At 41.7% G+C, this 25,798-nt stretch overlaps 1 protein-coding gene across 2 annotated transcripts in view; it reads right to left on the reverse strand.

Moving 5' to 3' along the window:
- SCAF4 (SR-related CTD associated factor 4) overlaps nucleotides 1-7,861 on the reverse strand; it is a 44,911-nt gene extending 37,050 nt beyond the window's left edge. The window contains exon 1 of one of the 2 annotated variants that reach the window (XM_027449204.3): nucleotides 7,660-7,861. In XM_027449204.3, coding sequence (XP_027305005.2) covers nucleotides 7,660-7,689 — 30 coding nt within the window. In that variant the 5' untranslated portion in view covers nucleotides 7,690-7,861. The remainder of the gene's footprint in view (nucleotides 1-7,659) is intronic. The other variant, XM_072026361.1, reaches the window with a different exon arrangement.
- Nucleotides 7,862-25,798: the final 17,937 nt, after the last annotated feature.

Genomic DNA, 25,798 nt, shown 5'->3' on the forward strand with positions numbered 1-25,798 from the left:
CAAATTTCAGTAGTTTAAGAATTGTATCCTGCCATCTGCGTGGATCTTTTCACAGACAAGGGAAAAACAACGTAGAGTAACTAACAAAAGGGCTCAGCCACAAAGTGCTATCAAGATCATCATCAAAGGTCTTTAGAAAAGTTCCCTGTGTCAGTTAAAACCATCTTACCTGTTGAAAGTAGTATGGAAAAAATGCTCGGTTGTTGTACACAAGCTCTGGCTTACGACACCATTCAATTTAAGAATTTGCAAACATTTCTGGAACCTCCCTCTGTGTAACTGACAGTCTGTGTGCTGTGGCAGCACGTTTTTGAAAGCACCATGTTTTTAAAGGGATCTTTTCTTTGTTGCTCTGTATCAACCCATGTACTACAAAAAAAAAAAAAGCCTACTAAACTCAAACCACAATATTTCTGCACACTCCCCATAACAGTATGGATGTACAGGATAAAATACCTCTCAAGCCAGGAATCTCAGAGGGAGGAAAATCATCTGCTCATTTTCAGACTAATAAATGTGACTAAATAACAGAAAAAAGAGCTGCTCCTTAAAGCTCAGCAGAGAGTAAAAAGGTGATGACCTGTTCTGCACGCTGTTTAAAGGGCGAGCCAGTAAACGTCCCCCCAGATCAATGTAAAATGCAGAAGTACTGGAGAACACGTGGCAGAACTGAGCAAACTAACAGGGCCTTCCAACTCAGACTGTCCAACCCGCTCAGGTTCATACTGAAGGCATAGGGTGAGGTGCAGTAGGAGAAGCAGGGAATGGGAGAAGGAACAGGACGATGGCCTAGGGAATCAGAGAACTGTCTGGGTTGGAAAGGACCTTAAAGACCATCTGATTCCAACCCCTCTGCCATGGGCAGGGACACCTCCCATTTGATCATGTCGCTCAAAACAGTCTTCCAAAAACCAAATTACTAATTCTTACAAAGAAGCATGAGAAACTTTTTTTTTGTTTGTTTGTTTGTTTTTTATTTTTTTTTTTGAAACACAAGAGATATGCTCTACTTGGAAGTTTAACCACAGCCCTACCTTAGAACCCTAAAGAGGCAGCACGTCTGGCAGAGCGTAGCTTATCAAGAAGGATGAAATGCAGGAATACTATCAGCTTCACTTTATTACTGAGTTCACTACAAAAAAAAAGATAAATCCGGAAGTGATGTGTGCATACCAGAAGAGATGAACAGACGCCCAGAGGGACAAAAGGCCTTGCAGAAGGACCTAGACAGGCTGGAGCACTGGACAATCGGCAATGGCATCAGACTTGACAAAGGCAAATGCCAGGAGCTGCACCTTGGACAGAGAAGCACGGGCCACAAGCACAGCCTGGGAGAGGAGCGGCTGAGGAGTGGCTCAGCAGAAAGAGACCTGGGGGTGCTGGTCAACAGCTGGCTCAGTGTGAGCCAACAGTGTGCCCTGGCAGCCAGGAGGGCAGACTGCATTTTGGGGTGTGTTACACACAGCACAGCCAGCCGCTCAAAAGGGGCGATTCTCCCGCTATAGTTACTGCTGGTGCAGCCTCACCTTGAATGCTCTGTGCCGTTCTGCTTCCACAATATAAAAAGGATGTTAAGGTCCTTGAAAGTATCCAGAGGAGGGCAACGAAGCTGGCAGAAGGGCTGGCAGGCATGTCGTGTGAGGAGGGGCTGAGGACATTTGGGTTGTCCAGCCTGGAGGAGAGGAGGCTGAGAGGCGACCTCATTGCTTTGTACCTCCTCGAGGAGGGGAAGTGGGGCGGGGGGTGCCGGCCTCTGCTCCTGCTCGCCAATGACAGGACACACGGGAACAGCACAAAGCTGCTCTAGGGAAGGTTGAGGCTGGACATGAGGAAACATTTCTTTACCATGAGGGTGGTCAAACACTGGAACAAGCTGCCTAGAGGGGTGGTTGGTGCCCCCATGCCCGTCAGCGTTCAAGAGGCATTCGGGCAATGCCCTCAGTAACGTGCCTTAACTTTTGGTTAGCCCTGGAGCAGGCAGGCAGTTGGACCTGATGGTTGTTGTAGGTCCCCTCTGACTGAATTCTTCTACTCTACCCTAAGACAAATAGCCAAAGAATAGAAAAAGCTCACACGCTTCCCAAAACTGAAACTACTAGGGAAGAAGTGAAACAGTGACATCCTGTGAGACTTATCCCAGCGGCACAGAAGGAAAAAAAAAAATCAGGCTTGCAATCTTCGTTGTGTTTTGAGCTTGATGCCGGACCTTAAGTCTGTTTATCTGTTTTAAGCACCAGCTAACATATTAGGAAGATAAATACCTTTTAAGTAATGCTGACTTCTCTGGCTTTGCTCTCCCGCTTAAGTCTCTTTGCTATAAAGAGATCTATTTACAAATATGGAGGTACGGCTCAGTTCATATATTATATACTCACTAAATAAAACCCACAGAAAAGGAGCAGGAGACGCATAACCTACTAAAAGAAATGCAGTGTTTAGTGGGTATCAAGCACTCGGGTCATCGTTTAAATATTCTCACTCGAACTTCCTTCTCCAATTGTAATGGAGGAGTCTAACACGCCCTCGACAATTTTTGCAAGTCTCACGTGTCCAAGAGCATTTCTTTAAGCAGGCTTCACACACACGATACAGTCATTACTCTGCATATTCACTTGTTATTTTTTGAAATATATTTACACATTTAGAAACCACAGGAGACAGACAATTTATAAGTCACTTATACACATATAGTGTAGGCATTTGTTCACGCACTTAGAGAAAAATGGATGGTAGAAGACATGACTACCAAGCACAAACAGCACAATAACAGTAATGGTGCTTTGTTAACAAAATCATTCACGGCTACATCTTAAAGAGGTCAGATGTTTCAAAAAAAATACACATGGGTCCAAAGAAAACCAGTTAAACACATTTTCCTTCCCCTATAAAACTCATTGCTTCCTTTCTTCCCAAGGTCTCACCCAGTTCTTCCTTCGGCTGCTAAGAAAGATAACGATGCCTACCAAACTTTGCTCCTACGCTATGTCTCAGAAGATCAATGTAAGTTTTAAATTCTTAACCATCAGCTGTGAAGCATACCAAGTATTAGGTGTCACAGAAGATCAGAGATCACCATAGCATTTATGGCAGCCAGCCTGTATTCTTTAGAAAATAAAGTGAGATTTAACTTTGATCAGATACGAAGCCCAGCAAAAAGAATACTAGATCCACTAAGCTATTCCTACGGCCTAGGAAGACCATTCACAAATTCAGAAGCTCTGGGGAGAAAAATCTTGACCAAAACAAACAAATAAACAAACAAAAAAAAACACAGTCAAATGGAGATGACAGCATAAAAGCACTATTTTCTACACAAATGTTTTTCAAACTGATCTGCCTCTTTGGGTCAATGCTACGTTCACTAGTCAGGCACATCTCCTGAAAAGCTTTTCATCTCATTTCTTCTCTTTCCAAGAATTTCAAATGGGACATCACAGATTTCCATATTCTTGGAAATGGTTTATTCCAGAAGAAACAGACACCGATATTTCACAAGCAGAATGATGATGATCCTTCAACCAATGGGATGCAGTCATAAAAGCAACAAAGCAACTTGTGTCCCCAAAGAGCTGCACACTACCTCTGCAGTGATTTCGGTCTCCGTCACCCACTAAGAAGGACTAAATTCAGTCTAAAACTCTAGAAGCACTCTCTTACCCTTCTTGCCCTCTACACCATCCAAACAACATTTGAAGGGCTGCTTGAGCAGCTCTCTCAGGACACGTGGAAGACAATGCTCACTTAAAAATATATCCTATAGCACCTTCTGGAATATAAGACATATTTTAGTCAGCTGCAGAAGGTTTCACTGGTTTCTGGAAGAGACAAAGGGGGTGCAAAATGCACAGAAGACTGGGACCTTTGTCTTTCCTCCAACCACAGATACTGGCAGCTGTGTTCTTCCTGCTTTGCCTTACATCAGAGGGAATCTAACCAGGACTGGTGAGTTCAGTAAATTGTTGAAGAACCACTATGAAACCGACTAACCTCAGTTTGCAGGCACTGGGGTGGGGAGGGGAAGAACAGGGAGCAACAGAGAACGCAGGTTACCCACACCTCGCTCACCAGAGCTAAAACCTTTGAATGCCTCCCACTCCACAGAGGGAGATGGAGCTTGCTGGCAACGGCAAAATGAAGAAGAAAACAATTGGGGGAAGGGGACTGTAACAGAACATGCAAAAGGTTGTCTACCACTAGTGAAAGATAGCTGCACGGAACAAAAATACAACTGACTGAAGATAAATGGTAAAGAAGAAAGCTGCACCTGGAACTTAAAATGAGCTGCCCACAAAATATCTATTCCATTTGTGATCTTGGGGGCTATCAGCTGTTGTGGTGGTCGAGATTACCTGCTCCCAACCCGAGACATATGATTAAATCAACATACTGCATTACTCAATACAAATATAAGATTACAAAATAGCAGACTTGGCTTTATCCCACTTCCACCAAGACGGTAAAGAAATCTCTACTTCTGGTCTCAGACTTTTATAACCCTTAAGCTCCAATTTTTTCAGAGTAATGAAACGGAAACATACATCCCCTAAATTCAAACACGACAAGGATTAAAACATTCAGGAACCGTGGCAGATGTGTTTTTGTTGTTTTAGAAAAACACTCACTTGCTTTCTTAAAGACGGATCTAAGTTTTGTACCATTATCAAATTACCTTTTGTGATTTACTTACACCGCGCTGTTAATGTAACAAACCATATACATCAAAAAATACACCAATTCTAACTCATCCTTCCAAGACACATTTTGAACTAATTTCCTCAGGGAAAATATACTGTACTACATAACTGTCAAATCCTACCTATTCAGTCAGTAATACCTGCTCGGAGTGCAGATGGATAAAAGCAAAGGAGCAAACGTGTCCACTGAATACAAAAAAATGTGCCTGCTCATTACAAAAATTAGAGTTTCAGAGGCACACTGACATGTAAACCTGCATTCAAAACAGAGGTACAAAGAACAGGACTTGAAGGAATGGGCAACTCGATCAAACACGATCAAATTGCGCAACCCCTGTAAGTTACCACCCCTCACCATAGCCAAACAAATGGACTCGAGTGTTCTTTTGTAGCTTGCCACAATTGCTAAGCACAACATGCAAGCTCAGAGCTCTGTATTGAAGTTTCACCTCCCGATTCAGATGGGCAGCTAAGATCGCATACTTATCACAATTAGCTGACAGGCAGAAACTTGTTACTTCACTGCAACATGATCGTATACAGTCAGAAGCCTGTAACTCATAGGCCAAAACCTGAACTTCTGAGAGAAACCGGAGTCAGCCAAAATGAGGAATGATTCGTACAGAACCGGGTGACCAGCTTCAGGCAAAGCAAATGGTACAAACTGCATTAATAAGGATGTTGCTGGTGCTTTTCCCTTTTTTGAGAGGAGGAGACCAGTGTAATAGCCCAGAGGATGCCTAATTTACATGACTTGAGCTTGGACCTCCCACCATTTCAGAAGTCACTGTACTCACCAAACTTGCCCCCAAAATCCCAAAAGATCATACAACCACCCAAAGCAGTAGCTCGCATCTCCTCCGCTGGCACGCAGGCTGGCTGAGAGCCGGCAGCTGCCACCTCCACCCCAGAAGTGACAGCAAAGCTGGAAATGCCTCCCCTCCAGCATACACAGCAAGTCCAGAAGCAAACCCACGGCTGCTGCAGTTGAAGTTGCCATTATAAAACCACAAGTCCCTTTCTACAGTGGTATTGTACAACTGTCAGACTGTAAGTTGAGGAATCCTTGACCTACAGGGTATTTGGGGACAAACCTGATCTTTGTTGTTGAAACTGTTTTACTCTCAATAAAATAATTATTTGGTTAGCATAGACTAATACCTCTGCAGTCCTTACATCATCCATGCATTTTAGCCCAGTCTTACAGACAAAATGAGTCCTCACACACTCGCCAGCCTGCCCCATCCCCACCACCCTGTGAGAACATTGACAACTTTTGTAAAACTGCCCTTCCTCCGCTTTCAGTGAGAAAACCCAGAAAAGGAACAGTGTTTGAAGTAAATCTTTCCCTCCTCAAAAAAAGCCTGAGGTGTCTCGAACTTTATTTTAATCTGCCTTGTTTTGGGTGCAGTTTCAGGCAGCACACGTTCTGTAAAGCTAAAAGGACAGCTGAAGAACTTTATGTTCTTAGCTAACACCATAAACACACCTTGCAAGTACAGCACAGTAATTACAAAAAAAAAATATATTAAATTTATTAACACTCTCTGCACAAGCAGTCCTATGGAGCCACTCATACGTGCAAGTGATTGCAGGAGTTCTTCCAAGTAGTTTTCTTCTCCATAACTGACATTGAAATAAAATCCAGCGTTTCAATACCTTTCAGCTTACACAATAAATTACACAATAAATTTCTGATTGTATCGAACAAAATAATTATGCTTTTGCTTCATCTGAAAGGAGGATGCGTTAATTAAAACATGCCTATTTCTGAAACTGAGGTTAGTCACAGAATACCAAGGCACATAGATGTCAACTCTAAAGTCACACATGCTTTCACCCCCAAATCAGAAAAAAAGAAAAGAAAAGAAAAGAAAAGAAAAAAAAGTGGTTTTTATTGTATGAGAAGCACGAAGCACTGTACCATTAGGTTTATCGGGTAGCAACATGCTGAAATGAAGGAGGTAGAAGTGATCATCTGCTAGAATTTGTTTCTATGTAGTCAGCTAACAAGATTTCTGCATGCAAACTGGAGATGCAGCACGTGTGCCATTCTGCTCTGCTGTATTTGGGAAGGGTTTTTGTACACTTTTTTGTACGCCTGGTTCAACACGTAATGTGCACAAATGAAAAAAAATTGTTCACAGGACACCCGTGTTATCCATTTCTCGCTTCGTGCTGCTAAATATACGCATTTTGTTTAACAAGGAGTGGATTTTCGGCCGAGTGTGTGTGACAAGCAGTTGCAGGGAGTGAACTTTACACAGCATGACTTCATCACATGAGGGGAGCCTGCCATTTTTCTCCGTTCCGTTGGGCGAACACGCTCGGCAACCTTCAAAACGCAGCCACCGCTGCGGGAGAGCTCCTGCCTGATTTCCAGCCGGCTCTCTGCGAGGCAGCCGCCCGCGCTTTGTCGCCCACACCTGACCCGCAGGAGTCAGATCCGCCGAGCGCGGTGCAGCCGGCAGCTGGCTTAGGCCGAAAAGTTTATGGAATCGGGGCCGGAGCGCTGCCTTACACAACACGCCGGCCCGGCCGTTGTCCGTTTTGTTCCGCAAGGGCTTGGAACAAAACCCGGCCGCGGAGAGCACCACAAGGAGCCCCCAGAGGCCGGCGGGGGCCCTGTGTCCGTGAGGGGCGCGGGCTCCCGGCCCCTGACGGAGCAGCGCGCCGCGGCCCCCGGGCGCCGTGCCCTCTCCCCGTCCCTCCCCGCCGGCCTCCCCCCGCTCTCCGCGCCCCCTCAGCCCCGCAGGCCGCCGGCCGGGCGTTACCGGGCCCTGCCCTTCCCCAGCGCAGGCCGCGGGCCGGGCCCGCGCGGCCCAGAGCCGGAAACCGAGCGCTGAGGGGAAGAGAAGGGACCGGGGGGGGGCCACACACACACAGCGATGGCGGCCGGGCCCCCGCTCCCTCCTTCCTCCCTCCCTCCTCCTCCTCCTCCTGCCCGCCGCCCCCCGGCTCCCACCTCCTGGTTGAAGGCGTTCACGGCCTCCATGTTGGCGGCTGGCTGCTGCGGGCGGCCGCGCGGGGGGGGGAGGGGAGGGGCGGCCGGGCGCCGCTCAGGGGCTGCGCGCGGGCATGGCCGTTGGGCGGCCCCCCCCTCTCCTCCTCCTCCTCCTCCTCCTGCTGCTGCCGCTTCCCGCCTGCCGGTGCGGCGGGCAGGGCCCCCTCAGCTCCCCCGCGGGATGGCGGCGCCCCCAGGCCGCGCGCGGCACGCCGGGATGGCGGCACGGCACCGGCGGGAGGGGAGGGAGGGGAGGGCACCGGCGGGAGCGCGCGCCCGGGCGGCGTCACGTGACCCGCGGCCGGGGGAGCTCCCCGGGCGCCGCCATGTCAGCGCCTCGCCCCGCCCCCGGGGAGGGGAAATGGCGGGGAGCGGGAGAGAGAGAGGGGGGGGTGGGGGGGGAGGGAGCTGTGGCTCCTTCCTTGCTTAGCATTAAACAATTGCCCTTTAAAAAAATAAAGTCCTGTAATTGTGTCTTCTGTGTTGTCTAGAAGAACCGCCGCTTGGTGGTGTGTGCTGTGTGGTGGGAGAAGCTGTGCGTCCCACACATAAAACCAGCACAAACTCTGTCCCGAACTCAACTATTTTATACCAGTGCAGCCATGGGCTCACCCGTGGTTGCGTTCACACCAACTGTAGAAGCTAATGTTCGTGAGAAAGCCATACGTCCCACAAAATGCACTTTCAAGGACACCACATGGCTACGGCACCTATTAAAGAGTACCCTTACTAAGCGCGCTGTTAACTCACAGAATCACCCAGGCTGGAAGAGACCTCCAAGATCACCCAGTCCAACCTCTGACCTAACACTAACCAGTCCTCCACTAACCATATCCCTAAGCTCTACATCTAAACGTCTTTTAAAGACCTCCAGGGATGGTGACTCAACCACTTCCCTATAGCAATGCATTACGACTGTTAGCAATTTGAAATTCGGATAGTTCCACATGATACGCTATGTTCTATCAGTTTACTCTGATGCATCAGCTAGGGAGTCTAAATATTATTTAATTCTTTCATCTAATATATCAGTTAGGGAGTAAATTTTACTGTTCGTTCTGATACATCATCTAGGGAGTAAATTGGAAAGGAGGGGATGCAGGGTGTCACAGGAATCTCACAGAAAGTATATTTAGCTTTATTTAATGTTCTGCAATTGGACTCTGCCTGGTATTTAATTGAGTTTTTAATAAAATGCAAATTGCTTTTAGGAGTCTCCTTCCTCCTCCATCAATATATGGCTGTTCTGGAATTACTCCTCCTTAAAAACAAGTATTCTAACATTCGAGTTAAGAAAGCTGACAGGAACAAGACTTCTTGTTCTAAGACTATGAAACCTCTGAAGCACAGTTTGAGTACAGCTGTTATTCAGAGGAGTTTTTTGAATAAGCTCTAGTAGCAAATGGAAAGCTCTTCCATATGCCACTGATTTCTATAGGTTGAAATCAAAAATATTGAAAGTCTTAGCATTCACAGTCCTTTCTGACAAGATGGAAAAGAACAGAAAAGGAAGGTGATGCTGTCCTTCCAGTGTCAGTGTCTTTGCTGTGAGAGATTTTATTTTTTGCTAGTTTTGACATGGCACGTTGCCTCACATGTAGCTTTGACTACTATTCTTGCTCATGTTGCTGTTCAAAAATTCACAAAAATCAAGGTAGCTCCTCCTGCCACCTGAAAAATGCAAACAAAGGTAGAACTGGAGTATGTGATGAGTGACTGAAAAAGTTAGTTATCTCTCTCCAGCTCTAACAGCAGTTGAAAAGCTCTTGGAGAAGTAAGAACCATTTCCTTGGGGTTCTTGGCTTAGGGAGAGAAAGTGAGTTAATGAGGTGCAACTTCCTGAACAGGCAAATAATTTTCAGATTTGAAACCTGGATGTTATTTGGTGACAGCTGTTTCTGTAATGTCAGCCATTGCTGAGTACCTGACATTGGATTCCTTCAGTATATACTTGGTAACACAAAGGTGTCCCCTAACACAACATCAGTAGCTTATGCAGAGTACAGAAAAAAAAAAAAAAAAAAAAAAAAAAAAAAATCACAACACCATCTTCTCAGGACAGGAAAGGCTGCAAGTGGTTCTGGAAATTCATATCAAATTTGGTAGTTCTTTTGCATATTCAAACCTTTCAGGTTTCTGATATTATGTATGTGCCTGTCATAAAGTATCACTACAGGTTCTAGAAGTGACTCCTCTGAGTGTTAAATGCTTTCTGGTTTCCTCATTGCTATTTATGCATTTGGCTGTTTTTATTATGAATTGCAGCAGATGATCTTGGAGGTCTTCTCCAACCTTAATGATTCTATGAATCTTCCTTAAAAAGCACCCGCTTTTGTATGTACTGTGTTTGTGTAATTACATTTTATAATCTGTGGGGGGAAATAGTCTAGGTATACCCCAATGTGTTTAAAAAATCTCTAGTAAAAACACTGGTAGGTGCAGTGCCTTGCTGTTGGATGGGCTGGCTGTTAGTGCTTGCTTTAATAAGATATTTTTATTATAGAATACCTAGCTAAAATCCATTGTGGTTCATCTTTTCTATAATAAGGTCCTGGTTCTGCTTTCAGTGCAGAGAAATCCTTAGAACTTGCAGAGTTATCCCTGGCAACTTCTGTTCACTGAGAATGAAATTCTGATTCCCTGGGGGCTGGATGTTAGGATTTGGGGGTGAGAAAGGGTGAAGCAGGTTAATGAAATCAGGATTTAGCCTTAAGTCGGGTTTTATTGGGCTATGGTTCTGCTGTTCAAAGCAAATCTGCTTCATCAAGATAATATGCTCAGCAGTTTGAAATTAAAATTTGCCATTGCTTGTATTATGACTACTTGTTGAGACAAAGGAGGTAGTTGTGTAATTTCTTAATAAAAAAATATGTTCTTTCATTGTGCTTTTGTCAGTTCTACACTTGGAGATACTTAAGCTCACAGCAGGTGTATTATTTAAAACTGGTTTTATAACAACATTAGGCATTGTACAAATACACAGTGCACGATGCCTAGCATTGTTTCATATATTTGTACAATATCAAGGATGGCTTTTGCCTCAAGGATCATGCAATCCAATTTGCCTCATAGAGCATTTCTTACAATTGTTTATATAATATATATTTTTAATCATTGTTCCTTGTTATTCCATACATCTTATGTTTAGCAGTTTTGATTTGTCATGGTGCATGAGTTCGGTTATATTCAGCTTGCTTGCTTTTTGGTTTTTGACTGAAGGGCAAGAGATATGCACTCCACTGTGTGGAAATTGTGCTTGAGAAGAAATTATGGTTACTTGATGTAATAATGATTCTTTTTGTCTTTTGTGCATACATTTAGTCAGATGATAGTCATTTTCAAGTTTGTTGGTCTGAAATGTTTTTGAATTCAGTATAGTTCTTGTCATTCTATGACAAAATTAAGTACAAGTCTAACTGAATTTCACTTAGTTGAGCATTTAGGAAGTTTTACATAATGATGTCTTTTTCTTTTTTTCTTTTTTTTCTTGTACTGATGTCATCTTGATCTTTCAAGCTGTTCAGAAGCCTAACTTTGCTCCTTCTGCTAAATTATTATGTGTTTTGCATCTTTATTGACAAAATTATTGACAGAAATCATCCATTAAAAAAAAAAAGTCATGTTCCTTGCTCTTTGTTTATCTGTGTCTGACTATCAGTGTTCGTCTGACTCATTCAGTAGGAATTAGTTACTGCCGAGCATTTTGTCCATGATCACTAATTTGCTGGTGTAACTTAGTTTACGGGCCAACTGCTTTTGACTTTTATTTCCTGAAGTCCTGCATTCTACAGAAAGACAAAACTGGTTTTCTTGATAGGTTCAGTATACTGCTGTGGTTTTGTCGTCTTTATTAAACTAATACTGTGTGAGCTTACTGTGAGCTATAAATATTTGCACTCTGGGTGGATCTACCTCACATCACGGGGAAGGATTTCATTATTCTCTAAATGTTGGCACCAAATACAAGCCACACTAAAAATTTATCCCTGAAACTGATAGGTCTTTGAGGGAAGAATATGTATCTCTCTGTCACCGTTTATCTGTACTCTCTAAGGATTAGACTTGTAGGGCTGGCATTGTGATTCCGTGTTGGAGTCAAACCTTCTGTTGATGCTGATCTTCCTTTTTTTTTTTTTTTTTTTACTGTTTGTTAACTCGAGTATTACTGACAGGCAGACTGTAGTGGAACTGGGCTTGAGGGCCTTTGGGGGAACTTCATAGTACAGACAGCATTTTACCTGCCTGCTCAGTGGGGTAAATCTGTGTGCATAAGCCTTGGATGGAGCTAGTTTTCAATAAAGAAGTGTTTCTGCAGACAGCCCTGTAGTGTAGACAGCTGGATCTATGATGATTGCACTTAAGATAGTCTAGCTATGGGACTTTCTCTTGTATTCTTAATGAAGACCAAGGTTTGAGCCTGGTGAAAATACTTCTTTCTGGTCAGTGCTTACTTTTGTACTATTTATGGAACTGTTTTGGAACAGTGGGAATTCAGTAATTTTGTCTCTTGTTTATGCTCTGCCATAATTTTACTAATGTGGGCTTTAGTATGAAAATAATTAATAGTTGTTTTCTAAGTGTTGATGAGACGACATCTAAAAGTGCTGTTGATGGATATCTAACTGCTGAGGGTGTGGCTTGTCTGTTTCTGATGCTTAGTGTAACCATTTATTTTAATATTTTGCAGATAAGAGGAAACCTCTGCCTTTAACAACATACCTTTGATAACCAGGTGGAAATGGGACAGCCCATTAATCCCCCACCTTCAGGGAATCTTGAATCTTACCCCGGTATTTACAGAGATTCCAAGCCATACACCAAGGTAGTAATAAGGAGCACATTTGGCAAGATCTCTGTGCAACTCCTGGTTAGGTAAATAGAGGTTTTGCACATGAAAGCCTGTGGGATAGAACATTAACCTGACAGAAGACAAACTGCCATTTGCATTTTCTGTGGAATCTAGACTTCTCTTGCTTTTGCCAGTAGCCACATGAGAACAGACTTCCCACACACTCCTCCATAGCTCACCCATCTCTGATCTGATGTGCAGGCTGGCAAGATTATGGGACTAGACATGGCTTTGTTGTAGGTGCAAGACTAAAAATCAGAGTGTGTCATAAACTTCTTCCTTCTGTGGTCATCGTCGTATATCTGTTCTTGCTGTCCATGAGAGACACAGAGACTGGTGAGAGCTGATAACCATTAAACAAAGATTAATTCTCTTGGAAAATGCAGTGTTTAGCTATGGTTTAAGACATGATGTGAATGCATGGAATTTAAGATATAGGGCAAGTAAACATACAGGATTATGTGGTGATTATTTAACGGTTTGGTACAATGTCGGGTTTATAAGAACAAATTTTTGTAACAAATGTGTTCACGTTGTCACATTAAGTTATTCAGTGTTTTCAAAAACTTGTACAATAAAATTTGACTTCAGAAGGTTTCTTCTTCCCCGTTCCTGTAATAAGTGAGCTGAGAAGCAACAAAAAACTCTTCTTGTCTATCTGGATAGGAATTATGTTTCTCATTTTGTGTGTTTGCTTGTTTATTTAGGAGAAGAAAAATCACATTACACAGCTAATAGATGCAGAAAATGCTGCCTTTGTGAAATCAACTTTCAGCTTGCTGTGTTTCGTGTGAGGAAAATCTAGGAGTATATGCTGCTCTAGCCCTGATGCATATGTAGCGAAAACACTTTTACATAGGATCAAACCTTGATGTCCTTATTTAAGTTCTGTACTTCTTTGTTACTTCACTGAGATGGATCTTCCACAGCTTTCAGTGTGACTTTATACGATTTGGTGATATGTTATTGTGGGACTCAGTTCCTTTACTCTGTGTATAATCTCCTACTGGCATCTGTGGATCGGAAGTGTTGGAGGCTTTGTCCCTCATGATTATGATAAAATCCATTATACTTACTTCAGGTCTCAAAAGTGTGTGTGCCAAACATCCTACACAGAAACAGTAATAAATTGAACCCTTTGTTCCTTCTTAGCTTCTCTTTTTCCATTTCTATATTGTCTAGGGGAAAAGTGGTGGTGGATTTTAAACTGATTTTTGTGCATAGTGTTGTATTCTGGTGAACCTGTGTTAAAGTACCTTATTTTATATCATCTATATCAGGCATCCAAAAAAACACATCCACATCCAGTCCTTTCTTCTTGTTATGAGGAGGGAGACTTAAAGATCACCAAGAACAATAGACTTTTTAAAAATTATTTGCTTTCTCGCTTTTGTGTGTGTGTGTGTTTCTTTTTTATATACTGTTGATAAAATTTGGTTTTATTTATTTTTCCAAAGCCCAAGATCATCATGTATTTGCTACTTCAGAAGATGGGATTATAAGGCAGACAAGTGTCTAGCAGTAAGTCTGTTTACAATGGGAAAGTAATCATGAAGTAGATAAGAAGTTACATTCAATTTTATCACTGCTAAACAGATTGTACAATATACTAGTAAGCACTTCTTATCTGATTAGACTTGAGAGGGGAGAAAAAATCCTATGCGAGTGACAATGACTCTTGGCTAAGTTTCTAAAATGTGGCATTAAGTAGTCCTCTCCATATAAATGGGAGATGCGTGGATACATTGCTGAGATGTGCTTGATTCAAATACCTGCTTTCGGTAGGGTTTGGTGTTGTTGCTGTAGTCCAACAACACAGTACTGTCAGGTTCTCTGAAATTCCACTAATGTGCCCTAAATGAGACGTGAACACTTTTCCTTGATGCTTCTGAGAAATACCAGTGACATGTTCCTTTTTTGTTACATCGAGCATTTCAGGCTTCAGCAGGTTGATCTTGGGAACATGCAGTAAGAAGGACTTTCTGGGCCACTGGTGCAGCTGCATCCAGCTGAGGCAAGTAACATTTGATTAAGATCTTTGTAAAAGCGAAGCTTTGCATTTATCCTTCCCCGCCCTGCAAGTATTGGAAGGATGTGACAGCTCTGACCTTTGGGAAGAACTTCTAGATGGAATTTCTTCACAATAAATTCACAATAAATTCACAAGAATTTCTTCACAATAAATCTATGTTCACTTATTCTTTCTCCACTACTAACTGTAGGATAATTAAAATATCCTAAATAAAAAATAATTATAATATAATAGTTAATAAAATAAAATTATTAATTAAAAATAATAATTAAAATAATTAAAAATAAAATTAACAATTAAAATAATAATTATTATTTTTTCCCCTCCCAGGCTTTATTCCAAGTTGTCGTTACAATAAATAAGTAATTTTTAAAAAGAAAATAAAACCTATTTTCAACCTTTTTTACACTTCTCTTGCATTCCCTGCTGCGGCCAGAAGATGGTATTTGTATACCACGAAGAAGGGGTGAAGGAGTCTAATACAAATTTCACTTAAAATTTTGTTTCGTACACTTTGCATTAATCTTTATATATATATATATGTTTACAGATTCTGATATTTCATCTGCATGGTCTTATCTCTGACCTTGTATATGAGTTGCTGTTGATATTTATCCAAGTATAAATGTTCGCGTGCAGACCTGAATGAAGGATCAGGGCCTAAAGGATATGTCTGTGTGTGTGGTCACAACTCTGTTTACTACCTGCATGGTGAACATGTTGACAAGTATTGTTGCTCACTCTTTTCAGTACATATTTTAGGGAAATGATAACTCCCAGGATAAAAGAGCTCTTTGATCTCATAGCGCATGAGGAGCACAGATTCAAGAACAAAGTCCGGGAACTTGTTACTCCACATGGAAACTTCTTATTTCTTTATTCAGTAATAAGGATTTGATTTGCCCCTGAATTAGGAAAGTGATCATCAAACAAAAATTCTGCTTTTTTGTTGTTGTTGTTTAAAGAGAGTTTAAAAGTCCAAAAACAGTTTCTATCATTTTAGTCTCTTCTAGCTGAGTTTTTGTGCAGCATGTTAAGACCTGGTGTAAAGTCTGATTTTCCCCTGGAAAACTTTATCACTTTTTGTATTTATACTTGCTCATCCGCCCCAAATTAAGGCATTTGTATCATTAGTGGAGACTGAGTTGCCCTGTTTTCTAGTATAACTGATTTCTCACACCTGTTTGTGATGAGCCATTCCGATATGAACCGATTTATCCCAGTGTAACTTCATCAAACATCAGGGGTATTACTCTAAACTAGACTGGTTAAAACAATGCAGCTCTTCTATGTATCCAAGTTTGAAGGGTTGGAGCACTGAATTTGCACATAGGAGAAGGACCAGAGCAGGGGGAAGATATAAAATGACTATAACCTATCTAGGCAGCTTCCCAAGGCTGACAGAGTATTTTTGTGAGGATCATGGGCCCCATCTAAATCAGCACAGAAGTCAGAGTGGTTCATCTGGCCTGCTCTGCTTGTTGTGGTGGACTCCCTGGACTGGTGCCTACAGCAGTCTCACAGGGTAGTGATATGGGGAGGCTGGGTCACAGCTCTTTGAATAAACGTTTTATCAGTGTCTGCCAGGGGCTCGTTGATGTTTTCAATTCACACCAATAGCCATACTTACACACCCTTCATGACCTTCTGTCCGTTTCACCTGCCATTACCCACAGCCTTCTTCCCCCCACCATTTTTTTTTTCTGATTTATTTTTGTAATTTAATTCCAGACACTTTGCTTTGTTCTGTGTAAAAGTAGTAAGTGTTTTAAAGGAGAGTGCCAACTTGTCTACAAGCTTTCCCAGCCCATGCATCCAGGCTAGGTCTGAAAAATAATTGTGAACAACTTGAAAACATTTAGTGTATGTTTTCATCAAGTGTTTCTCAGTAGGAAATTCATAATATGGGTTCTACTAAACTGTTTAGCTATGTTTTACATGTATACTGCACCATGGCCACTAACAGCCAGTTTATTCCCATTGTTATATGTAAAAGATAATTGCAGAAGATGGTTTATCCCCTGGCACTGATGGTAGTTTTGTGATTCAAGACCAAATTAAGCAGTGCAGAACCCCAGCATGAGCTTCAAAGAGCCACATCCAAGCACTAAGCACATGAGCCATTGGAAAGGGTCCTGGGCCTGAGGAAGTATGAAGACTGCAATCAACAGACTGGAAAGCAGTTGGAAAATGTCTGCTGTCGACTGTATGCCAATGTCAAATATTTGACCACTGGCAGGAGATAAAAGATCATGAGCTGAGCAAAGGAGGAAGGGCTGTGAGAAGCACGGTGGGTGGGCTGGCTTGCTGATGGTCCCAAGCAGGGTCTTAGCTGGAACGAGGCACAATTGTTATCCAGACTGCATGCTTTCATTTATTTTTTTGTGGAAACCAGGTCTCAGTACTTTGACTGGATGTGTGTAGGTGCTTGGCAGTGAGTTGTAAGCCTTCTTTTGCTGCTTTGCTCTTTCAGGTCAAAGGTTCAGGCAGTACTTGGTAGTGTGAATGTACCTGTTACTAGATGCATGTGCTATACATTGTCTTCTGTAACCATGAACTGTTCGGCTCAAGTGTTACCTCATTGCAAAACTTTTTTTTTTTTTTTTTTTTTTTTTTTTTTTTTTAATACAAATACAGTCATTTCAAATATACAAAATTATCAAAATGGACCTTGCCAAAATAAATATTACTCTGCATGTATGACTCTTCCCCTACTTAAAAAGAGAACCTAAGTTATATGATGTGGTTTGTCTTGCTACTCTGAAAAAATAAAGTTCTACAAAGAAATGGCTGACGTAGCAGTCTGCATTGTATGTAACGGAGATGTGGAGGTAGGTTACTGTGGCAGTCCTGGCATCTTTTTGTAGCCCTGCTACAGCGTCCTTGTGCTACTGCTCAGCCCCTTGGCCCTGGCACCCTTCTGTATGCAGTTGATGGTTCCTCTTGGGTGAATTCACTACTCATTTGGACAGTCTCAGAGGGGTTGGCATTTATGAAGAGATGTAAAGGTCTGTATGTGTTCCACTATGAAACGAGAAAATAGGAAACTTCGGTACATACTAGTATGTGTTTGACTCTCCTTAATATGTTAGGAGATGTATTTACATTTCAGCGGGTAGGGTCTGAAAACAGCTGCTGAACCCATTAACTGAAATTAAGTCTATCAAAATAACAATCCACTGGTGAGGTGATTTTTTCAGCTAATTGCATAGCCTCCCACAAAACATATGTAGGCTGTTTTAACTTAAACACACAAATCCCATTGTGAGCATGTGAAGTTATCATACAGGGTGCTAATCAGTTGGGTCTGCAGATGGGCAGCCCTTTATTTTTCTGCAGAAAAGCTGTAGACTGTCAGCATAACTTCCTGACAGTGTGCCCTATAGCACAGCTAGTGTTCTGCCACCATGGCTGGGATGGAAACAGCTGATGTACTTTGCTGAGACAACCAGAAGGTTCTAGTTAGAGAGGTATTTGGTTGGTTGCTGAAGCTTCTAAATTGGTTCAAGAGTACTCTTGAAATCCTTCTGTGAACATAAACTTTGGTTACTTTGTGGGGATACTATAAGTAGCCATCCCAGGCCTGAGCGGTGGCATGGTAAGTTTTCAGGCAGTATATCCTTCAGCTGCACTTGTTATTTATAGAGATGACGAATTTGGCCTTTGAACGCAGTCTCAAAGCTCTCTTTAAAAAGCAGCAAATCCAAAAGTGTTTCCTCAAGCTACAAAAGTATTTAGAAAACTGCAAAAGTCCACAGGAATCAGATGGCCATGAGACGCGCTGTTTCTTGTGGGAGGCAAGCCAGACATCTGGGAGAAGGACCCTTGTCAGATGTCGCAGTGCCACCCACCTGGGTAGGTTCAAATACTTTTGAAGGTAGGATTTTGTCCTCCAAGCCATTCAGACTCTTCTGAGAATGACCTACCAATATGTGAGTAGCATCCCAACACCATCAGGTAGGTCCTGATGAGAAGTGGTGTCTGCTAGCTGCTGACCAGTGTGGGCCCTGGATAGTCTTGTGGTATTCCTGAGTGGCTGAGGTGTACAGAACTGGCCTGGTTTATTCAATAATTGTGGTCTGGGAAGTGAAGATTAAATAGTTGATTTCTTCTTCCTTGAGCCATTCATTCTAACCTGCATTTTCTATTTGTAGGGATATGCATCTACCATGCAAGCAGTGAGGCTGACTATAAAGCAAAGAAGCAGGCCCCTCTCAGCTTTGATACAGTCAGTATAGGTTTTGAGCCCCAAGCTTTCCTGCAACTCAGGGAAATGAAGTCGTTGGGGTTTTTCAGAATCTTTGTTTTGAATTTCCTGTTAAAAAGAGCAGTACTACTCTATTTTGTCCTGATACTCTGCAGACTCATTATATATTTGCAATATTTTGCCTTGGGAGAGCTTGCTGTAACTCCATAGTCTGGCAATACTTTGGTTTCTCTCCTCTGCTGTTGCTAGGCAATGAAACACTAATAGCAATTTGCATGACCCTTTCTTTGGATGATATTAACATGCAGAAATTAATGCCACCCAGAGCTGGTGATGTGACCATCAACAAACAGCCTCCTCCTCCTTGCCTAGGTCTTGCCTCTGATACTGATTGAAATGAGTTACAGCGTGTAATTTGGTAGAGAGTGTGTAAAAGTTGAGTACTGACACAAACAGGACACACTGGCTGCCCTGCAGGCCCACTGCATGCCCTTCCTGGCATTGCCGCAGGCCTTCAAAGCATTTAGCCTGTATGTTCGAGCAAGCTCTGGCTTGTAACTCTTTTATTTTCAGGTGGCCACACCTGACATCCTTGTACTTATAGATGTGTCCTTTGTACTCTATAGTGCAACTAAGGAGTTTCTATAAGGAGATTCGTAGTACGTTATCTGAAGTGAGTTATTTACTCAAGATCACTGCAGTACTTTCTGTTGACGTACCATGTAAGTGGGTGTATAAATAGAAGTATAATATGTAGTTATTATACATATTTTATCCTAAAGTTAAACCAGAATAAATTGATAACTTCTGTCTTTTAATTTTAGTATACTTGCAAAAACTCTCCTGATAACTTAATTGTAACCACACTGCCTTCATAAGTGTGATCCTTGTCCTGCATGCATGTATCATGCGTGCATCATTTTCCTAATGATTATATGGCTGGGGCTTTTTGTGTGGTGAGACATGTACGTTGCAAACATTTTCTGATATATTAGTTACTTTATTCTGTTTTCCTGTGATTAATCTTTATCTACAAATATGAGGTATGCTGTAAAAATATAACTTTGTAAAAATATCTTGCCACAAGCTTACAGATCTGGAAACGTTAATATTGAATACATGTGGTTCTAAATAGGATTTTTATTTAGATATTTTACTTGAATGTAGTGATTGAAGCATACTTCAGAAGTAATTATTTCTGACATTTGGAAAGATTCTTAAAACCATTCTGTATTTTTGCTATTAACGCTATTTGGAAACCAACCAACTGGAAATGAGATACATTTTGCATGTATGGTGAAGATGCGCGTGTTAAGCTTTGAATGAGCATGACATTTGCTAGCATTTTATTTAGAATACCAAGAATCTGAAGCTCATGTCATTATGCTTTTCGTACGCATTTTTGTTTATTTTGAGTATTTTTTGTGAAATCAGGCTTTGCTCTAGTCAGAGGATGACTTGTTTATATCCCTCCTTACTGCTTAACTGGTTGGCTACTGAGAGCCCAAACCTTTAACTCCCTCAAGTACTCATCCTTATGTATATATGTATAAACATATATATGTATATTATCCTACTCTATCAGTAGGGTAGCTTCTAGAAATAAACTTTTGTAACAATGGACTCATTTTGAATATCATGCTTTTAATATATTTGTGTGCGTCTTTGATCCACATAAAACTGCTTACTCTGAAGATGAAGACCTATTTCTTTTCAGCTGTCTCATTTTTTTATCCTATATTGCTGTGTTTTAGCAGTCAGGCTCTCTACATTAGGAGCATGTGTCTTATATCATAACTGTAAGTGATTCAGAATTCTGCAGTGCACTTAATAACTAGGTATTTCATTGTAATCCTCTTGGTACATAATCTTCACTGTCTGTCAGTCGATTGGGTTTTCATGCTCACTTGACTGTCTGGCACAGTAAAACTGTTTCTATGAGGGGCTTGCAGGATTATTGCCATCAGAAACAAGCTTACAGCACCCTGGGTGCTCAACACTCAGTTTTCCTGCTCCATCTCAGGTCTTTTTAGGGGATAGAAGGCAGCTCAAGGTTTCCTGGTCCTGCAATTGAACATTTCTGCAAAATCAAGCTTGTTACTGATGGTTCTTACGACAGCAGTAATTTTAAGCTGTGATATTCTCGGTTCTGAAGAGTTGGGGGTTTTGCACAATACAATGCGGGTATGGATCGAAAAAATAGGATGTGCTTTATATTATACGTAGCCATATGTAGTTGTCTGTAAATTATTTATCCCGTTGCTGCGCATGCATCTAACACTTTGCCATGCCCGGATGGTTTGAAACCACTGCGTCTAAGGATATGTGGGATTTCAATTCCATGACCGAGAGGGGGAGCAGATGTTCCAGCTGATTTGTCAGGCCCCCTGTAATGCTGTAAAATGCACGTGAGGGAAAGAAGAGGGGCACAAGGTCTTTAGAGATTAGAGTTTTTTGTTTGTTTGTTTGTTTGTTTGTTTTTTCCATAACTGAAACGTATATCCCTGATTGAAAGGAAGACGAAACAAATGAGCCATTTCACTTTTCTAAACTTTTGTGCCAAATTCCATGCATGCTCAGGAGCTCAGCACCGTTGCAATGTAGAAACCCAGAATTTCTGGCTTTTGACCGTGTACCTAATCAGTAGGTATATAAATATGCCACTGGATTCTTTGCATAAACACAGATTTATCCATTTTGTCCTTTCCATGTCTTACAGCTGTTTCTCATCTTCATTGTAAATCTGCTTCTCTCTCCCTTTGAATTTCATGCTGACAATCTTGTGACTAGATCTTCAATCATTTTCCATGATAAGTGAAGCTGGGTTTGTCAGGAAATAAAATATTTTATTAGGTGAATGCATATAGCTGGAAGAAACTCCAGGCAAGCTAGTGAAAGCTGATCAAACTGTATCAGTGGATTGAATGAAAGATAGCGTCTCTGCCTATAAATAGTGCTTTGCTTCACCTTTTCACTGTCAGTCTTCCAGCAACATAACTTCTAATTCCAATGGCAAATCTTCGTTCTGCTTCTTCCCAGAGAATCTTGTTCATTACAAAAGAATAATTCCAAATTGTGGTTCGTAACACCAGATGGGCTACTATGATGCTCTAGCCCTCCTTCCTGTTTGACACACAGCATCAGGCTTCTTCCTGCTTGAAATAGAAAGCCTTTAGAAAGAAAAAAGAAAAAAGGAAAAACAAAAAAAAGGCATCTGATTTTGATTTAAAAAATTCCAAAGAAGGAGAACTTGCCATAGCACCTCACGGGGTTGCTGTGATGGTTAATTACCCTTACTGTTAAAAATGTGTGTCTTGTTGTATAGCTTGAATTTGTCTAGATTCAGCTCTTAACCGCTGGATCTCATTATAGCTTTGTCTGTGAGTGTGCATTCATACTTCTGAGCAATAGAGACTACAGTCGTCATCTCCCTCTGCTAGGCTAGAAGGACTGAGTTCTTCCACTGTGAAGTGTATTATTTAGGTCTTTAATCATTCTCATGGTTCTTTTCAGAATTTTCTTCGGTCTGCCCACTTCTTGAGTTGTGGAGAACAGAACCAGATGTGGTTTTCCAGATGGGGTTACATGAGTGCAGGATATTCTGATAATTTAACATTTTTTCTTTCCTCCTCCTTCTTTTTCCTTTGTGTATGCAGTTATGGGCCACACTTTAAATAGACTAAGATGATATTTTTGATAAGTAGAAATACCCACCTAGGGCCTGAGTCACCTTCTCTCTGTTGGTCATTCAAGTTAAGAGCAAACAAGGAGTGGCAGGGTCTGAATGATACCAAAGCCAAAGCTTTCATGTGCAATTCCTCTTCTGTGCCAAATCTTTCATGATACATAGTGTTCCTCAGCCAGGTGGATAACCGAGTGCTGATTCAAGAGAAAAAGTGTTTGCTATAGAAACACGTGCAGAAATGAATAATCTACTGCGTTTTGTAATAGTCAGCCTGATATCCTGGCATATTCAAACACATCTTTGAGTGGTGCTGCAATCACGTAAATGCACGAACCCATAGCTTTTTTTTTTTTTTTTTTTTTTTTTCTTAATATCTCTAGAAAGTCTACCTGTAAAAATGTAAGGACTTTATTTGCTTCCAGTTTTCCATTGAGTTACTTGCAAGGACATGCTCACTGAAAATTCTCTACAGAAAAAGGAAAAAAAAAAAAGTGAGTAACTCTTTTTATAAGCAAAATGGATTTGATCATCCCACGCATATTTAGGACCTAATTTGTAAAACTTCCTGATAAGGACTACTATGATTTTGTTAAACAGGAGTGTTCATATGAATATGGACTACCCGTGTAAACAAACGGTTGAAGGAGCACATATGTTCAGGGCTAGACTAAATGTCCTACACAGCACTAACCTAAAGAGCCAGAAACCAAGAAGGGAGAATGTAAAGAGCTAGCACTTACTTTCAGGACAGTTTCATTACTTTTGGAGGCCTGAGTAATGGTTTTTAGATGCCCAGCTTAGTGCAGGCTCTGCAGGCGAGCTGGCTGAGGAGGTGAGCTGGCAGTGCTGGGAGGCTGCTTTGAGCCTGTAGATTCAGGATCTTCATGCAGAAACAATGCAGTAGGTTGTTGCTAGCACTTCTGGACTGAAAGTCATGTAAGGGAGAAGCAATAAGCTGAAAATAAATGGAGCAAGCATCCCTTTTGTGTGTGCAGAGGGCACGGTGGAGATTCATCTGTGGGCTGAAATGTGAGTGGGATGCAAGCGAGCCTTGGAAGGAGGGCTTTGTACAAAGTCCCCAGACTTTGCTAAGGAAGAGCAAAGGAAGCAGGCTAACAAAGAATAGGTAGGTAGTGCAGGAAAACTTTGGATCATTTAGAAAAATGTTGCACTAGAATATCATGCATGAACTACGTTATCAAGAGCAGCGTCCCGTGTTAAATAAACACTGTCTGCACGCTCTGTTTGTTTCCAAACTTTGCTTCCTGCACCGATCCTGGGGCTGTGGATTTGCAACGACCCCTTTGGACCAGTGAAGCTGTGTGGTTGGGACTGGGGCTGCCCGAGGAATTTCCTCCTCTCCTCTTCCGAGCGCTATCTTGACAGCTGAGAGCAGCCAGAGCACTCTCGCCGGCACACCCTGAATCTGCACATCTGGAGAGTGTAAGCTCTGCTTTCCTTGTGAAACATGCTCAGCTCAGGAATTTACTTCTCCCAGTGGCCTAGCAGAGCCAAAGTCCGCTGACTTTCAGGGCACGATGTAAGGCCCATCTGTTTGCTCAGATCTGTGCCGGAGGGTCTGGCAGCGAGGCTTATGGTTAACATGTCCCATGGGAGTCTGTGCGAGAAGAACAGTGGCCAGCACGCTACGTGTCTGTTTTTTAAACAATCTGCATGCATGCAGACTATCTGAAAGTTAACAACTGCAGGGAAATTAAACAAAATAATTTAACCTTACAGGCATTTTATAGTAAAGAAATTCACTGAAAGGACCCCCTTTTGCTGCCTGTGCCACTAGGGTTCTTTACACCCGACCAAGAGCGTGATCTCTCCTTGGCTCTTCTGCCTCGGTCCTGCAAAGAAATCACATCACAGACACTTCTATAACAACAGACTGGCACACATTATATGCTCAGGATTAAACCAACACTGAATCATTGAACAGAAGAAGCTTGTGTGACACAAAGCCCTTATTAAAACTTAAAGAATTTCAAGGTAACAAAGAAAGAAATGTATTTCTTCTCCTTTTTTGAGTTCACTCTGATTGGTCCTTCTTTTAAGCACGCAAAGGAAAGTACTGCAAGCCTGGCATCCAGCTGGGTTACCTGTTGACTGAAATACCTATGAACTAAATGGAGGGTGGTAAACAGGTACTGATTAATTCCTTCAGGCTTTTGTCATAGACATAAAACCAGGGGGGAATCAGAAGGTGTCAAAACATGTTAGAAAGTACCCTAGGCCACAAGTACCATAGTTCCAACCTAAAAGCTCTTGTAGAGTCGCTGATGCTCTATAACTATGTTTCTACTATATAACTATGTTTCTACTATAACTATGTTTCTACTGAAATCAGATGCGCTCCTCCAAGTTTTACCTCCATTCACCTGTGCTTTGGCCTTTTTCTTCCTGTGCAGCATCGTCAGGTCCATCCTTATGCTGTTTCTGCTTCCACTGCTTATCCTCTACACCTGCTGCAGCCTTTCACTGCTGGCAAAACTCTAAAGCAAGGACCAAAAGCCAGGTCTTCTCCTTCTTTCCTGCATGAGCTGTCCTACCAAAACATGAATCTTATAAATAAACTAATTTTGCGAATTAAAGATAAACACATAGATTATTATGCTAATTGGGAATTGTTAGAAATTTCAGATTCCAAGTCCCATTTCGGTAAAATCACTCAAAGAGGATTCACATTTAATTTTTTTTTTCTTTATTTATTACTAAGCTAATATCACTTTGGAAATGTTTCAGGACTGTGCCAAGTCTTGAAGGTGTGTCAAAGTATTCACCTTTTAAAAAAAATGCACACTTCATATCTGGAATTCCCAGCTTTGAATTTTTGGTGTGGTTTCAAGTTAGGAAAGTGGCATATAGAGCATCATGACTGCAGCTAGTTAACCATGACATGCAGGTGAGGTTTGCAGTAATCATGCAGGAAGTGTATCTGAATATAATGGAAGGCACTTGGAAAATTAGTATTTTCAGTTTCAGTGCACCAAGATGAAATTTCATAGCTGAATACAAGACAGCATTCATGTCAAGGTTTTTAATCTGATTAAATATGTAAGGCTTCCCAAATTCTAATTAACACCAACTATACCCACAAGATTTGTGTTTATATCAGTTTTATGATGGGATTTGCATGACCAGCAGTTAGAACGGTGACTGGATAAACTTTGTTTGTTTGTTTTTCCGTGACTCACTGTGCCATCAGGGAGGTGCGTCACTCCTTCTGTATGTCAGAGATGAATTCTTGTAGTTCATGAGCTGTATAACTAGTAGATCGTGAACCTATGGGAACCTACATCTATTAGGAACTGAGGAAGTTGG

The sequence above is a fragment of the Anas platyrhynchos genome, chromosome 1 (assembly GCF_047663525.1).
Source record: "Anas platyrhynchos isolate ZD024472 breed Pekin duck chromosome 1, IASCAAS_PekinDuck_T2T, whole genome shotgun sequence".
NCBI classification, from domain to species: Eukaryota; Metazoa; Chordata; class Aves; order Anseriformes; family Anatidae; genus Anas; species Anas platyrhynchos.